General features: G+C 39.6%; 1 protein-coding gene across 1 annotated transcript in view; it reads left to right on the top strand.

Annotated features, from left to right (window-relative positions):
* The window catches only part of LOC145408088 (sulfotransferase 1E1-like), a 36,969-nt gene extending 19,767 nt beyond the window's left edge, over positions 1-17,202 (top strand). Inside the window, exons 2-7 of the mRNA XM_080278895.1 lie at positions 3,957-4,108; positions 4,783-4,984; positions 7,545-7,671; positions 10,189-10,355; positions 11,696-11,804; positions 17,090-17,202. Of these exons, the coding sequence (XP_080135021.1) occupies positions 3,957-4,108; positions 4,783-4,984; positions 7,545-7,671; positions 10,189-10,355; positions 11,696-11,804; positions 17,090-17,202 (870 nt within the window). The remainder of the gene's footprint in view (positions 1-3,956; positions 4,109-4,782; positions 4,985-7,544; positions 7,672-10,188; positions 10,356-11,695; positions 11,805-17,089) is intronic.
* The last annotated feature ends 1,361 nt before the right edge of the window (positions 17,203-18,563 follow it).

Below are 18,563 nucleotides of genomic sequence, written 5' to 3'. Positions count from 1 at the left end.
CTGCATAGACAGGCTAACAAACTACTAAACAACCCAAATGATAACAAAATATTCTGGTCAACCCTTAATTCATTCAAAACTAACTTCACTACCTCCTCTTCCATTCCACCTTTACAGTCCCCCAATGGAAATCTAGTAAGTGACCCACGTGGAAAAGCCAAACTTCTTGTTGACATTTTTTCAACAAACTCAACCCTAAATACAGAAAATTACAATATTCCTGTACTTGATTTTGATTCCCCTCAAATATCTCCTTTCAACGTTCACACCAGATACGTACAAGCTGAATTACAGAATCTCTCAGCAGACAAAGCTACTGGTCCAGATGAAATTCCTTCAATAGTACCTAAAAATTGCTCCTCAGTGTTGGCTCCTGTATTGGCAGAATTTTCTGCTTATGCATCCGTACCTCTAATTTTCCTGCCTCTTGGAAAGAAGCAAATATCCATCCTGTTCCTAAAAAGGGGGCAACTTCTGATCAATCAAACTATAGACCAATTGCAATAACTTCCATTCTTGGTAAAGTTTTTGAGATGCTAATTAACAAACACATAATCAAGCATCTAGAAATCAATAAATTAATCAATGATCGGCAGTATGGATTTAGACAAGAACGTTCAACTGTAGACATTCTTTGCCTTTTTACCCATCAGATTAACAAAACAATAGACCAACACGCTGAAACACACACAATAGCACTAGATATATCAAAAGCATTTGACAGAGTATGGCACCGGGCCTTATTGTCTAAGGTGTCACACTATGGCCTTGCATCACTGGTTCCTCTAATTTCTTCTTACCTTCATAATAGAAAAATACGGGTTATGGTAGATGGTATTTATTCTCAGTTTCATTCCATAAATGCTGGCGTACCTCAGGGATCAGTTTTGGCGCCAACATTCTTTCTCATTCATATAAATTACCTCCTATCTGTCACACACAACCCAATACATTCTTATGCTGATGACTCGACCCTTCATAGTTCTTTCACATTTAGTACTTCCTTTACACAATTTAATATTATAAATTCCCAAATAAACACAGCTATTTCTCTGAACCAGGACCTTTCTAAATTAATCAATGGGGACAAACAAATCTGGTCTCATTTAATGGTCAGAAAACTAAATACATTAATTTTTCCAATAGAAAGAATCACTCAGACTCTCATATAATTTTAAATGATGTCAATATTCCCATATCCACTACAATTGATATCCTAGGTGTTAGTCTAAACCTCAGCCTAAGCAGGACAGCTTATGTTAAATCCCTTGCTAAAAATGCTTCCAAAAAATTGGGACTTATGTACAGAGTTCGTGAGTTCTTCACTGACGAGCAGATGGCCACAATATACAAATGTCATGTGCGTTCTCAGATCGAATACTGTTCACCACTGTGGAGTAGATGTGGAGCGGTTGCATTGAGGCAGTTGGAGAAAATTCAAAATAAAGCCATTAGATTAATCAATAATCCTGCCATCACGCAAGACCTTCCTCCATTATCAGTACATAGAGATGTTGCTTCTTAAGCATTATTTTATAGATATTTTTACCGTAAGTGTTCAGACGAACTGTCTTCAATTGTTCCTTCTCTTCACATTTTCTCCCAAAATACTCGGGCAGCTGGGAGCGCCCATGAATTCACACTCTCTCCCCCGCAATGCAGAACCTCTGCTTATCAAAATTCATTTATCGCCAGAACTACTACTCTCTGGAATTCGCTTCCTGGGAGTTGCTTCCCACAAACATTTGATCCACTTTAGTTCAAGTCCAATTACTATGGGTATTTTATGAATGGAGGATGCCTTTAGGCACATGGACTTATTTTTTTTCCCTTTTGTTTTTCCTTCCATTCATTATCTGCTAAAAAAAAAAAAAAAAAATACACTTTTCCTATTACACTAAGAAGACAAATGCCTCTATGATTACCACACACTTCTTTTTCCCCTTTTCCTTTGTACAAGGAAATAATTATACCTAACTTCCAATCCTCCGGGACTCTACCTTTCTGCCAGGCCAATCTGGACATCTTCCACATCCACTCTACTACTATCTATCCCCTATGCTTCAGCATATCACCATACACTCCACCAAATCCTGGGGCTTTCCCCAATTTGACTTTCTTCATTGCTTCCACAACTTCTGTCCTACTGATTTCTTCCTGTCTTCTCACCTTCCTCCTTCGCCCAGCCATTCCCCAGCCACTTATACTCGCATTACTTTCATTCTCTATGTTCAAGAATTCCTTAAATTGATCTCTCCATCTCATTTTTTCTCCCTTCTTCACTAGTAATCTACCATTTTTATCTTTCACTTCCCTGCTAACTTCACTGCCACCCTGTCTTACTCTCTTCACCTCTTTCCAGAACATTTTCTTACAGTCCCTCCACTTTACACTCAAATTCTTTCCAAATTCCTCATCCATTCTCTCCTTACTCTCTCTTACTAATCTTTTCACCTCTCTCTTCCTTTCTACATATGACTCTCAATTCCGCCTCTTAACTACTTCCATGCCCCTATTTCTCATCCATTCATTGTATGCTTTCTTCTTTTTTGCCACACCCTGTCTCACCTCTTCATTCCACCATGCTTTTCCTTGCACCCTCTTCCGTCTTCTCTTCACCCCACACACCACCTCACATACTGCACATATTTCTTCAGTGAATATTTTGCACACACCTTCCACGTCCCCCATCTGCTCCAATTCATATTTATTCAATCGTTCCTCCACTTCTCTTTTATATTCTACCTTTTTCTCATCCTCTTGTAACCTTTCCACTCTCCTTGCAACTACTTCCTCCCGTCCTTCCCTTCTTCTATTTCTCCATCTTACTTGGATCTTGATTCTGGCCACCACCAAGTAATGGTCAGAAAGTCCACTCCTCCAACATCTATAAGCTCTTGCATCCATTATACATCTTCGCATCCTATCATCCACACACACATAATCAATCATTGCCTTCCTTTCATTCAGTTCACCATCCACCCTTCTCATAACTCGCCATGTATACCTGTGGATCATTTTGTGCCTGATGAGGGTATTGGCTATCACCAACCTCCTCCCAGCACAAATGTCCACTAACGCACTGCCATTCTCATCTATCTCAGCAGGCACACCCCACTCACCAACTATTCCATCCACCTTCACATTCACTAATTTACCATTCACATCACCAATCAAAAACACTCATTCCTTTCAAACTTTTCCATGGACACTTCCACATTTGTCCAGAACTCTTCTCTCATTCTGCTTGCACGGTCTTGCGTTGGCGCATACACGCTCACAATCACCCACATTTGTATTCCAACTTTCAATCTTACCCACACAATCCTTGAGCCAACTGATCCATACTCTCTTATGTTCTTCTTCCATCTTTTACTCACAACAATACACACTCCTTCTTTTGCCCTCTCATTCTCACCTACTCCTACACATATATCCCATCCACACTCCCATTCTCTCACACTCTCTCCTCTCCATTTAGTTTCAGTTACTCCACATACATCCACTTTCGCACCTCAAGCACCTGGACAATCTCTCTCTCTCTTTCACCTCATCATTTGCACCCCTTACATTCCATGTCGCGATCCATACCATGTCCTTTGTCAAGTCCTTGGTCGTCATCTTTTGGTCACTCCTAGTCCGAGGCTTCTTGTTCATCTTTTTAGTTAGCTGTTTTCCAGGGAGGGGCACTAACCTTGTCGCCTCATACGACAAGCACGGATACTGGGGGAGTATTCTTGAAACCTCCCCTATCCCCAGGGGGTAGGGGGGTGATGATAATAAACTTTATATTATTAATAATGATAAGAATGATGATGATGATAGTAAAGAGTATATTATTAATGATGATGATAGCGATAATAAAGTTGATACTATTAAAGATGCTAATGACGATGATGATGATAATTAAGCTGATACCATTAATGATGCTAATGACGATGATGATGATTTTCCAGCTTCGGTCAGACGACGTGTTGATAATGACTTTCCCAAAATGCGGCACAACGTGGATGCAGGAAATTCTCTGGGCCATGATAAGGAACCCGGATTTGGACCCCAGTAACGAGGAGATCAAGGAGCCATTGTGGGTCCGCTCACTGGATGTTGGGTAATTATTTAGCGATGAGTGTGTGTGTGTGTGTGTGTGTGTGTGTGTGTGTGTGTGTTAATATTTAGGCTGTCTTTATCTATATCGGTCTGTCTTTACATCATTCCATATCAGGTCAACTGCAGGATCAAATTTTCACCTCGGAGGGAAAGTGTTCGCCAGGACGAACCCTATACGAATTTGGAGCTACAAGGACTTTCAAAATATTGACAAGAGTCATTTTGGTGGTATCGGCATAAATATCGTTTTGAAACAGATAAATATCATGTGAAAATACCTTTGACGTAATATCAAGTACTTACTGAAATTTTATGTTTCGACTTCGCTTAAATAAGGAAAATACAGTATGGAAGACAGTCCATCTTTCCACACTGAGAAATTACTTATTATTTTCCTTACTTACGGCCATTATATTGTTTTTGTTTTTTTCTTGGAGGGAACAGTCTTACGGGCTTCTGACCTTTGGTTCCTTCTTCCTTGCATAAAAAAAGGACATCATTCAGCAAGCACTTGATATTGTGTCAAAGCTATTTTCATACAGGAGTGATTCATAGGAGCCACAGTGTTAACAAATCTATCTATTTATCTACCTGTTTCTTTATAGTCAGACGCCTTAATCCCTGCACTTCGCCATCAGGCTGCGCTCCCTCTAACCCACACCTTGGCAATTCCAGTATAGACATGCTCTTCGACAACTACAAACTAGCCAAAAACGGCATGAATTCGATCGCAGAGAAATTCAGCCGAGTCTGTCCTGGGAAGAAAAAGGAGGACGGTATGGCGATTCAGATAGTGGAGAATCAGCCCTCGCCAAGGGTGATTAAGACGCACTTCCCTCTTGACCTGCTCCACAAAGATCTGCTCAAGAAATGCAAGGTAGGTGAGAGAGAGAGAGATAGATAGATAGATAGATAGATAGAGAGAGAGAGAGAGAGAGAGAGAGAGAGAGAGAGAGAGAGAGAGAGAGAGAGAGAGGCAAAGCAAGTGAAAGGGTCTCACTATTAGCCACTGATATTCTTCACATTACATCTCACTGTATTCTGTATTAATGATGCAAACTGTATGGAACTATAAAAAATGCAGATAACGTACAAGGGAACGCGAAGGTGTAATATAAAAAATAAATCGCCGAGGGAGAGGTGTTACGAAGAGCACACAGAAAGTAAAGACACCTGCATCCTTCAGTCCAAAATTTTGCCCGTGCCATGTCACCCTGACAGATGACCTTTTATTCTCAAAAATCGATTTTTTTGTTTTCTTCTAACCTTCAACCTTCTCGCCAAGTCTGAACCTAATCATATCTAAGCTGTCTGAGCTGACCTTACCTTGTATCCTTTCCTTTTGGCCTATTGTTCTCAAAATCGAGTCATTTTATTCTTGACTGACCTTTAACCATTCCACCAAGTTCGGCCGAAATTGAATAAAATGTTTGAGTAATAGAGCCGGATTAAGTTAGGTCAGGTTAGATTTGGTCAGGTTGGGTAAGGAGATATGACTTTATTTTGTGACTAACTTAAATTTCATTTATTCTGTGATTAATTTATTTCATTTCTACCTGTTCCTTAGTCCTTCCAGCAACTTTAGCTTTATTGGATTGAAACTTATAACCTGACCTTGCTCTTTGTCCTTGATCTTTGTGCTACTGTTCTACAAGGCAACAGATCAGCACAGTGGCATATCCTCAACCCCTGCACTAAGTTGTGTTCATATAAAAAGACAATTGTTTGAGTTATACTGTTCGCGCACATACACACACACACACACACACACACACACACACACACACACACACACACACACACACACACACACACACACACACACACACACATTGCGCAATAAAATACACACCATATGAGGGTCAACTGCGCAGTGCAATCAACGACAACCGCAGCAGGGCCCAGCAGTAGAGCTGGTTTACCCCTGCCACATCATAATGGACCCATCCCCTTATCCGCACCTGATCTGATCAGCTGATCAGACCAAATGCGGGAGAATATCCCCTCATGGCTCCGTTTCCATTTAATCATTCACAATTTCTCTCCATTCAACCCTATCACGGACAAGCCAATCTTCCTTGCTCTACAGACATCCCTGTCACATCTAATGCACTCTTCATACTGTCCATCCATCCTATTCTTTTTTTTTTTTTTTAAATAACAGAACGGAGGACGGAAAAACAAATGGGGGGGGGGGAAATAATCCATACCCCAGACTACTGGTGTCCTCCATTCATAAAATATCTGTAACAGTTAGACTTGAACAGTTGTGGGTTGAAATTTGGAGGAAAACAACTCTGGGAAAGCGAGTTCCAGAGAGATGCAGTTCGGGGAATGAAAGAATTCTGATAGGCAGAAGTTCTGGAATATGGTTGAGTGACATTCCAGTCATGAGCGCTACCAGATGCCCGTGTAGCACGAGGGAAGTACTCTCAGTCTTACCCCCTGTGGCGGGGAGAACACAATCTGGCCGCACTGTGCGGTGTTACAAGCACTCTGCGTCCAGTTTGTGTTAAGAAGAATTCTGCCACCGTATTCCCTGCATATCGTAAAAGGCGACCAAAAGGGACGGGTTAAGGGGACTAGAGACCCCCTCCCATGTACTTTTAGTTCCTATAATGAGACAGACGACAACAACAACAATAACAACAACAACAACAACAACAACAACAACAACAACAACAACAACAACAACAACAATAATAATAATAATAATAATAATAATAATAATAAAAGCTAGAACAACGTAAAATTGTCCAAGGACAATGTTGATAAAGAAAAACTTCCCTCAGCCATTGTCTACTAGAAGCCGAGCTTTAAAGGGATCTTGAAGTCAGGGTCACCCCAGGACATCAAGATCAATAAAATCACCAAGTTTGGTGTCTGTAGCTTCGTTCTTTCACGTAAAATCAGATGACTTCGTCTTCCGGAGTAATCAAAATTTTGGACCATAAGCGAGATCAGAGAAAAATGATCCGATCTGTACTATATTAAGCACTGCGTTCTGGCCATGTCAGGTATGTGCCACTAAAAATTTCAGCCTTCTAACTTAAGTGGTTCTTAGGTTCACTTTTTTTTTTTTTTTTTTTGGGGGGGGGCTGTTCCGGATCCTATCCTGCTTCCGCTAGCAGGATCAGGATGATATTTGGTCAGATGAAGGCCAGTACTTTAATATGGCAAAAAATGAAGGCTCTAACTCAAACGGTATGCGAATGGCAACGATTTAGATCTTCCCTAGAGTAATAATAATATTGACAAAAACAAAAACTTCCCACAGGGATGTGGAAAGTTTTTAATAATAACAATGGCGTGGACAAGAAGGAGGGGAAGAGAAGGACGAACACGATGACGATGATAATGATGATGATGATAGATTGATGCTGATTATTATGATGATTGATGATGATAATGTATTGGCGATGATGATGATGTTACAGGTAGTCTACGTGGCCAGGAACCCCAAGGACATGATGGTATCCTTCTACCACTACATACGTGTGGCCAAGGGTGGAAGCTATCAAGGATCACTCGAGAAGTTTGCCAGGGAAGTGATGAGAGGCGAGAGTAAGTAGAGAATACAGAACAGAGATCATAGTATAGATATTACAGTCCAGAGATTACATTACAGTGATTATAGTACAAAGGTTACTGCACACAGATACAGTACAGAGTACAGATATTATAGTACAGAGATTATAATACTCCTAAACTCCGGGTGACATGCTCTGTAATTTACCTTATCTTCTATGTGGGTGACATGCTCTCTATTTTATCCTTGCTGCTGTCAGGGTCACATGCTCTCTAATTTACCTTTTCTTCTGTCAGGGTCACGTGCTCTATAATTCATCCTTGCGTCTGTGAGGGTGATATGCTCTCTAATATATCCTTGCTTCTATCAGGGTGGCATGCTCTCCAATTTCTCTTTTCTTCCATCAGGATCACGTGCTCTCTAATTTACCTTGTCTTATATCAGAGTGACGTGCTCTATAATTTTCCTTTTCTTCTATCAGGGTCACGTGCTCTAATTTACTCTTGCTTCTATCAGGGTCACGTGTTCCTTAATTTACCGTTGCTTCTATTGGACGATATTAGTTAACTTCAGAAAGGACTCGCATACTGAAGGGGTTAATTTAGGATGCATTTAACTCATCCTGTTCCAAAACTCTATCCTAAGGTGAAATAAAATCATAAGGAGAGAACAATAAATTCTTTTTTATAGGCGTATCTTGAATGAATGGTTTAAACGAGGTGTTATCCGTGAGGTTTGGGATGTCTCGCCCCTTACACCCCCTCAGACCCTCTTCCCCCAACATGCCCCCCCATTTAAAGTTTCTAATTATTTAATGTGCAGCTGTATGCAACACTGTGCCGTATACTTTGTGGAAGCTTAATAAGAACTAAATTACCATTATGTATAAAGTAATAGCAATATGTGAAATTTTTAGTAGCCTGGGATCAGCTTTTCAAACATAATTACGATACATTTTTTGGTTACGAGGAAAATTGTTGTACGTACGGAGGTTTACGCAATGTCAAGTCTCTAGTTTGTCTTTCAAAAACAGGTCTAAGTTAACTCTAAGTTAAGACAGGGAATCAACCGTATGTATGTTCAAGAATCACAAGACCCACATCCCTGTTTCAGTACTTAGCTCTGTGATTAGCTTACCAGGGATGATAACTTTTGGTCAACTTTTAGGGGAGAGAATAAAGGTATTGTATTAAAGTACTATATTGTGATGACAAGTACATATAGTGCAATACATTATTCTGTACATTGCAAAGAGTAATTGTTATTGTACTTCAACGTCTTTTTTTTTAATCGAAGAAACATTGAAAATTCTCCTCCTCATGTACAGTATTTACATTGCCTCATCATACCACTCTCATTTGATAAGCATTCTTTTTCAAGAGCTAATAACATGATGAAATAAGATTATCAGCAAACTGTGGGCGATTCATATTTATTTCTTTTGTGCTCTCAGTTCTTATGTCTGTGCTCAGCCAAACGAATACTTTCAATATAAACTTTCACCTTAAGAGCACATGGAGCGTGTAATACAGTTCTGACGTAGAGCTATACTAGAGCCAACACAAATTTTAAACACTGAACATCCCCCTCCCCAGAATAGAGCGTGGTCCTCCTCCTCCATCCCTCCCCCTTCCCCCCTCTGTCTCCCCTCCATTCCACCTTCTCCTTTCTCCTCGGTACAGCCGTGAGCAAAAAGTTCGCCGAGAATCTTTTGTCTTGTCTTCCACATTTCTCCTTCCTCCCCAAACGACAGACAGTACCCCTTCTCTGTATACTAATTTATTAGGTGCCTTATACTACAGTCGCGTCAAAATACTTCATTTAATAGCTTCTACTGAAACATCAAGCAGGGCAGTGTCGGTGAACTCTTGGTCATCGCTGTATATCACAGGATAAGAATTTTTATATCAAAGACGACTTTCGTGATGTAAAAAAAAAAAAAATACAACCATGATTTCATCAATGATGTATTGTATTTTATGTTTGTCTGTCTGTCTGAATGTATGTATATATGTGTTTGAATGGATGTGCACGAATGTATGTATGCATTTATCTATTTTCTGTCTTCATGTGACTATATAGTGTTATACTGTCCGTATTAATTTACTGTATCTGTTTTTTTTTTTTTTTTTTAATGTGTCCGACTCTGGGCATAGGCTTCACAGCCTGCTATCAAGGCCCAGCAGTCCTCCTACATACCATACACCTCTACATATCACCACTTCTGCGCTAACACCCACCGTCCGTATTGAATACATGCTAGGGCTGTCTCATACGGGACTGGTGTATTGGTATTAGCGGGGGTATTTTTACGACATGTCGGCGGGTCTTCTGGTAGATCAGTAAAGCCTGATTTAATGAAATTCAAATCCTTAAACTGTTCCCTGCCCCCGCACGCCACCTCTCTACCGGTTGAGCCACCGCCTCCCCCACATGTATGTATGTATGTATGTATGTATGTATGTATGTATGTACGTTTGTTTGTATGTATGTATGGATTTATTTATTTATTTATTAACTTCTGTATTAATTTTGCGTCCTGGTGGTACTAGTCCCATACTGCCCGTACTGGCCACACGTGCTACAAGCCTGGAGGCAGAGAGACAACCCCAACCTTTACTTCACCACCTACGAGGACATGAAGGACGACATCATGGGGGAGCTACGGAAAGTTAACAAATTCCTCGGCAAAAATTTGACGGAGGAACAACTCAAGAAGGTGAATAGAAGAAACTCATGCGGTTAGGAAGCTTACTCAACACCTCTTCCTTATCGGTTCGTTCCTGATTCTGCTTCGCTCCTATAGTCTTGTGGTTTATCAATGCAACCTGCGTCGATGTAAAAAAGATATTAAAAGCAAAAAAGAGAATATTAATGGATAGCTTAGAAAATAAATCGCTAAGGAAGAGGTGCCAAGGAGCCACCCTATCCAGCGATCATACCGGCCCCTCTTGTAAGGTCTGATCCGCCAAGGTGTAAGGAAGCCACTTAGGATTGACGGTCGTTGATGGAACACGTGTAGTTGTTAGGTGTGATTAGCCTGCATCCCACAATACATAGTGCAGTCAGCAAGGATACAAAAGTATCAGTTCTAGCATCATCACATTTAAGGATCATTTACAATCGTTAGGTGTGATTAGCCTGCATCCCACATTATTCAGCACTGTCAGCAACGATACGGAAAATTCAGAGCTGTGCTAGGATTACCACATACTTGAGAAATTTAGCTAATTAATAGGGGTCTTGTCCACACTTTGTCGCATTCTCAGGTTGAACCACTTGGCTTTAGCACTTTTAATTCTATTTCATTTTCTTAATTATTTCTAACTCAGTGCTATAAATTTGAGATTCGTAATAGTAAGTGTCTAACGATTGACTGACTAAAAAAGAGGACCACATGACACATCTCTCTCTCTCTCTCTCTCTCTCTCTCTCTCTCTCTGCTCGTATCTGTCTTTATCTACCTTTCTATCCGTCCTCTCTCTCTATCTGTCTCCCCTCCCCCTCCCGCTCTCACTATCTTCCTCTCTCTCTCTCTCTCTCTCTCTCTCTCTCTGTCATGACAGTCGACGGATTGATTCTGGATCCCTTTGTACGCGGCTCTGTTGATTCCGTAACGCGCCTCCCTTTGTGATTTGTTCTGAACACATCTCAGTATCATCTTACAACCCACTGAAATAAACTGTATTGATATTAGTAAATACGAAAAACATACACAAGAATTTTGAACTCGAATCACCCAGATAAATCGCTCAGGAATAATTGCTACGAAGCTTCCTAGTTCTCCCACCTTCGTAATTTCCTTTTCAATGTCTCAGGATCATGCCTTACCCCATCCTTGGACCAGGAAAATAATAAGAGTGAAGACTGTGATGATGATGATGATAATGATGATTATGATTAGGAGGAAGAGGAGTGGGAAGAGGAGGAGGAGGAGGAGGAGGAGGAAAGGGAGGACAGGGATGATGATAATTATTATTAATGATATTACGCGTAATAATATTATTACTACAAGCCTATTATTATTATTATTTTTTTTTTTCCTTCTCCAATCCACAGATTGCCGAGTTCACCAGTTTCTCGTCCATGAAAACTCGCGGGGAGCCGATTGACAAGGCCTTCTACATCGAGGATATCTGGCAGAAGGAAGGTGGCATGTTTAGGAAAGGTGAGAGAGAGAGAGAGAGAGAGAGAGAGAGAGAGAGAGAGAGAGAGAGAGAGAGAGAGAGAGAGAGAGAGAGAATTTATTTATTAGGCTCAGACTTTATACAAAGTACGGAGCACACCTCCCGATTTTAGTACACAGTATAGTGTATCCTATGGTTATCAATACAAATTACCTAAAAATATTAAGTACAGACATGACGAATAATGCTACTTTGCACTGTATGACATAGCTATTACTTTGAAATAATTGTGCTAACTTACATCTACTGGGATTATTCCTGTAATACATTGGTACATACCTAAGCCTCAATGCTGTGATGTCTTCATTAGTACACTCAGATAATACATGATACTCGTCTCCAAGGATATTATCATTACATTTATTGCAGAACCTTTCTTCTCTAGGAATTCTTTTTTTCTTTTATAAATAACAGAACGGAGGAAGGAAAAACAAATGAGTAAAAAAAAAAATAATCCATACACCAGATTACTGGTGTCCTCTGTTCATAAAATATCTGTAACAGTTAGATTTGAACAGTTGTGGGTTGAAATTTGGAGGGAAACAACTCTGGGGAAGCGAGTTCCAGAGAGATGCAGTTCGGGGAATGAAAGAATTCTGATAGGCAGAAGTTCTGCAATATGGCTGAGTGATATTCCAGTCATGAGCGCTACCAGATGCCCGTGTAGCACAAGGGAAGGCATGGAGAGGTGGCACCATGGACGCAACTTCATCTGAGCATTTGCCATAAAAATATCTGTAAAATAATGCAAGGAAGGCAACATTCCTTCTTACTTGCAGGGGAGGAAGTTTATATGTAATGGCAGGGTTGTTAATGATTCTAACAGCTTTGTTCTGAATTTTGTCTAGTTGTCTTAATGCAACCTCTCCACACCATTCCACAAGGGTGAGCAGTATTCAGGCTGAGAGCGCACATGACTCTTATAAATTATAGCTAACTGCTCATCGGCGAAGAAGTTACGGATTCTGTACAATAATCCAAGTTTCTTTGAGGCGGTTTTAGCAAGTGCTCGGACATGAGAGGTCCAGATGAGGGCACTGTTAGTGAGACGCCAAGAATTTCAATACTTTTGGAGATGGGAATATTAGTAGCACTGAAGGTAATGTACGAATCTGGCAATATCTGTCTATTAGTAAACTGCATATATTTAGTTTTACTAGCATTAAAAGAGACAAGGTTGTTTTGTCCCCATTCACTGATTGTAGATAGATCTTGATTTATGAGATGGCTGTACTGAGTTGAGAGGTAGATATTAGACTTTGTAAATGGATGTCTGAGTGTGAATGAACTGTGTAGTGTTGAGTCATCTGCATATGAGTGAATGGGATTGTGGGTGACAGATAAGAGATCATTAATATGAACCAGAAATAGGATTGGCACCAGAACTGATCCCTGCGGCACGCCGGCGTTAATTGAGTGGAAATTGGAATATAGATAATCTACTTTTACTCTTATTTTCCTGTCACTAAGATATGAAGAAATCAAAGGAACAAAAAACGTTAGTCCATAGCAAGGGAGTTTGGACAGCAGGGAACGGTGCCATACTCTGTCGAAAGCTTTAGAGATATCAAGAGCTACTGCATGAGTTTCTCCAAAAAGATCAATTGATTGATGGATGGTATGAGTTAAGAGATTGAGTATGTCAATGGTGGATCTTTCGTGGCGAAAACCATATTGTCTATCACTAATTAAGTTGTTGGATTCAAGATGTTTTACAATGTGCTTATTAATTAATGTTTCAAATACCATACCAAGAGAAGATGTGACAGCTATTGGTCTGTAATTGGAGGGGTCAGACGAACTTCCTTTCTTCGGAACTTGGTGGATATTGGCTTCTTTCCATGAATTTGGGAATAAAGAAGTACGTATGCATAGTCTGAATAATTTAGCTAGGACAGAGGCAAGTTCAGGGGAACACTTTTTCAAAACAATTGTCGGAATTCCATCTGGGCCTGTAGCTTTGTTGGTAGGTAAATTGTCTAGGATGGATTTTACGTATCTTGTCTGTATTTTAAGTGGGGCAATTTCGGGAGAATCAAGTTCCAGTACTGGGACATTCTGGCTGGTATCGTCTATGGTAGAGTTTTTGGCAAAGGTACTGGCAAAGATATCTGCTTTCCCACGTGGATCATTTGTAATGTCGCCATCTGAAGATTTTAGTGGGGGAATGGAAGATGACTTGTTAAAGTTATTGAAAGAATTAAGAGCTGACCAGAATATTCCATTGTCATTAGGGTTGTTAAGTAGTTTTGATGCCTGCTTTTGAAGAAAGTTTGATTTAGATATATTTAATACAGCTTTTGCATGATTTCTAGCAATTTCAAATTGGGAGAGTGATTCAGATGTTTTTTTATTTTAAGTAAGAGTTATATGCTAATGACTTTTGGGCTGTTGCTCTGGCACAGTTGCCATCAAACCATTTTGGTGAGTTCGATCTTTTAGTGAACTGTTGACTTGGTATGAATAAATCCGTACCAGGTAGTATTAAGTCGCAAATGTGGGACTGGGTAGAATTGGGATCACTAGAGAAGAAAGACTGCCATGGAGCATCAGCAAGATAATTTCTAAATCCATCACAGTCTGCCCTCTCAAAGTGCCATCGGGTCACCCTGACAGGTTCAGAACGGTGAGGTGTGGGAGGGTTAACTAATGAGGCTTTGATGAGATTGTGGTCAGAGGATCCAAGTGATGACAGTACCTCTATCCTGTATTGATCTGGATTATTTGTCAAGAATAAATCCAAGAGATGGGCATTATGGTCAGGATTATCAGGTATTCTGGTTGGTTGCTTTACCAACTGGGTGAGATTAAACGATTCCGCAAACAGCTCGCACTCTAGACCAGCGTCGTCAGTCCTACCTGTTACAATGGGTAATCTGTGATTATTAGTTCTGAATTTACATAGGTTAAGCCTGTGCTGTTTTGGTAATTTTACTAGATAACTTTCGAAGACAAATCTATCTTTATGGGAAACATACATGCTACATGATGATTTACTATTCAATACTGACTGCCATTCAGTGATCCACTGGTCCTTAACCTTTCTCTCAAAAGCAAGTTTCAACCAGAAACGATTATTAACTTCTTGGCCCAACCATATGCCTGACATACCTGAATTATTCAACAAAGTTTTTATATAGTTCAACCACTGTGAATTGAAACTGTTTTCATTATACAGTTTGTAAAGACACTGATACATTACAAAACAAAGTTTATCTTGCTTACCATTAATTATTCTTGACCAATAATTCAACATTCTACTTTTAACATGCGTACTGATAGGATATTTACTCAACTCCCCATAAATCATCGCATTGTATGTGGTTTTACGAACATTAAGTATATGTTTCAGGAATGTAACATGTACCTTCTCTATATCCTTAATACATCTGTATCCCCAAACCTCAGCCATATGTAATGATTGGTAATATCATCGTATCAAACAACTCTAGTTGCAAGTCAATAGGCAAATCAAATTTACGACACTTTGCAATCAAACTGTACATTGCTCTCCTACCCTGCTGCACCAGTTTTTTTTTTTTCTTCTTTTTTTATGTGACCGACTCTGGGCATAGGCTTCACAGCCTGCTTTCAAGGCCCAGTAATCCTCCTACGTACCGCACACCTCTACATGTCACCACTTCAGCGCTAACACCCACCTGCCATACTGAATACATGCTAGGGCTGTCTCATACAGGACTGGTGTATTGGTATTAGCGGGGGTATTTTTACGCCATGTCGGCGGGTCTTCTGGTAGATCAGTAAAGCCTGATTTTATTTGTTCCTGGCATGTTTTAAAACTTCCATTATAATTCATGATAACACCCAAATATTTAATTCCTCAACAATTTCAATCTTTTCTCCTTTAAATTGAAAGTTATAATCCTCTGTTCCACATTTTGTCTTGCTAAATATAGTAATCTTTGTCTTTTTACAGTTGATATCTAACTTTCATGTGTCACAATACGTTTCCATAGCTTTAAGTGCATTGCAAATATCTACTTCATTCTCAGCTAATATAATAGTATCATCTGCATACATCAAGACGAGAACTTTAATCATATTATCCACCCATTCGTCATCAATATTAATGTAATTACAGTTATGTTCTTACAGGTATTCTTCAATATCATTCACATACAAAGAGAAAAGAAGTGGTGACAGATTTTCTCCCTGCCTGACACTAGTATAACTTACAAAATAGTCAGAGACCTATTGATTAACTGAAACACGAGATTTTATATTGCCGTACATTTTCCTTATTACTCTAATAATTTTACCATTAATTCCTATCTTCAGTAGTTTATACCAGAGGCCATCTTTCCACACAAGGTCGAAAGCTTTTCTGTAATCAACATACAGGCAATACAATTTTTTCTTCTTGTGCTGAAACAGATCAATTAAATTTTTTAAAACAAAGACATGATCAGTAGTAGAATATCCCTCCCTAAATCCTGCTTGCATTTCCTTAATGACAGAATTATCATCACAAAATTTGGTTAACCGTACATTGAGTATTGTTGTAAACAATTTTCCTACACAACTTAATAGAGTTATACCTCTATAATTATTTACATCATTTACTTCTCTTACGTTCTTATAAATAGGAACAATTATTCCTATCAGCCATTCCTCTGGGATATTTCCTGTCTCTAGAACCCTATTAAGGAGTTTTACATATAAGGGGCATAATAGAAGTTTAGTATTTTTTATATATTCATTGATATTATCAATACCAGCAGCCTTGTTATTCTTAAGCTTCAGTATACACTTGTACACCTCATCCGCTGTAACCTCTTTATTTAACACACTGTCGTCTTCAATATCAATATCAATGTCTATATTGCTAAGAGAATCTTCGGGGTTACCTCTTGTGCTAGTCTCTTAAAATGATTCATAAATTCTGAAATTAGTATGGGTATATCAGATTTTTTCTGTGTTCCCTGTAAAATCTGCCAATATAATCTAGGGTCTTTGGTCTTAGCATTCCGTAACTTTACAGTTAAATTACATTTTTCTTTCCCTTTGATTCGTTTCAGTTCTTGCTTATATTCCTTACCTTTTGTTATCATGTCATTATAACTATTCAGAGTTTTTTCTATATTATTCTTATGTTTTGCCTTATGATACTCTTTCCTGCTTAAATAACATTGTTTATCATAACCAGACATAGTACTATTATTACTTTTCTTTATAAATGCCTTACCCTTCTGTGAGAGAGACAGAGAGAGAAATATCAACCTTTTTTTTTCTTTCTTTCTTTTAGGGATAAAGGGCGATTGGAAGAACCACTTCTCTCCAAAACTGAACCAAGAGATGGACCAATGGATCAGCGACAACGTGAAGGACACTGGCCTTAATTTCAAGTTTGGAAATTAGAGGCGTACTGAGTGACGACTGAGCTTTCGTAACACCCATTCCTTACTTACTTATTCTGCACATTTTAATTCATTGTCCTCTGTATAACTGATGCAAACTTCGTCAATATGAAGGTGAAATAAATAACACACAAGGCAATGTTAAGGTTTGATATGCAAAATACATCGCTAAGGAAGAGGTGCTACGAAGCCTCCTTTGCCACATAAGATATGGGCCTCACTAAGATGCAAGTTTTAGTGTATTCTTACTACCTCCAGACGATTTTAGTCAGCTTAGGAGAGCACCGTAACAGCGAGGAGGTTAATGAAGCTTTATCCAACCCCTCCACTTCGAAAGGCCTCTGCTAAGCCTAATAAAATCGTCTGAAGCTGGCAAGAATTAAATGATGAAGGGTTGATGGAGGCTTAAGGTGCCAAACCACACTATGTTGATATCCTTGTAGAGATTTTCCCCTCTTCTCTCTCATTTTTTTCTTTATCTTTTTCTTAGGTACTTGCCAACAGCATGCCCAACATTTTTTTTTTTTTTTTACTAGACACAGCTTCGCTTCATCTCCTACGCGGGAAAAGAAGTCTTGATGATGATAATGATGATGATGATTTACCTGTAGTTCTTTGATAACAATCTATGCACTAAGCTAGGTTTTACTCTCTTTTTTCTTCTGTTATAAATTTGTACTGCTTTGCTTCGACATTCTCCGTATATTGGCCATGGCTACCAAATTTGTAAGCAGTTTTATGGTGTAAATTAAAAGACAAGGAACTTTAGATATACTGATTGCTATCCCGATGCCACGTCAACCAAAAGGCGCTGGAGGGGGACGCCTTCACGTGGTGGTATTGGTGTAATCGAGTGGCTCCACTGGCCGGTTATGTAAACGTTCCTCAGCTCCTTCTCTATCCCCCGAAAAAGGATGGTGGACTGCAGAGAACAGTTTCAGCCTGCAGTCCACAGGGTTCACGTTCAGCTGAGTTCTGGGCCACAACAGTGACAACAACGTCTGCCTAATACAGTCTTTTTTTTATGCGAGGAAGAAGGAACCAAAGGCTGAGCCCGCATGAACGTTCCTCCCAATAAAAAAAAAATACAAAAAAGACCTAAGTTCAAGATCCATTCATTTCGAAATGCCTGGACACACAGCGTTTGAAAGACTTGCGATCATAGGAAGCAGGAAATACAGACAGAGGGAGACAGTTCCAGATTTGACCTGTTGCATAAATGAAGGACTGGGAATAACGGTTACCTCTTGCATTAGAGAGTTGGACAGAAGAGGGATGAGAGTTTGTCGCTAGACGGGTGCTACGTGCCCGTCGTAGAGGCGGAGGGATGCATGCAGACAGTTCAGAGGAGCAGCGACCTTT

Source organism: Coenobita brevimanus, chromosome 75 (assembly GCF_032717465.1).
Source record: "Coenobita brevimanus isolate Jiangsu-jjx chromosome 75, ASM3271746v2, whole genome shotgun sequence".
NCBI lineage: Eukaryota > Metazoa > Arthropoda > Malacostraca > Decapoda > Coenobitidae > Coenobita > Coenobita brevimanus.
Note: the sequence above shows the minus strand (reverse complement) of the source record. Positions and strands in the feature narration are given on the sequence as shown.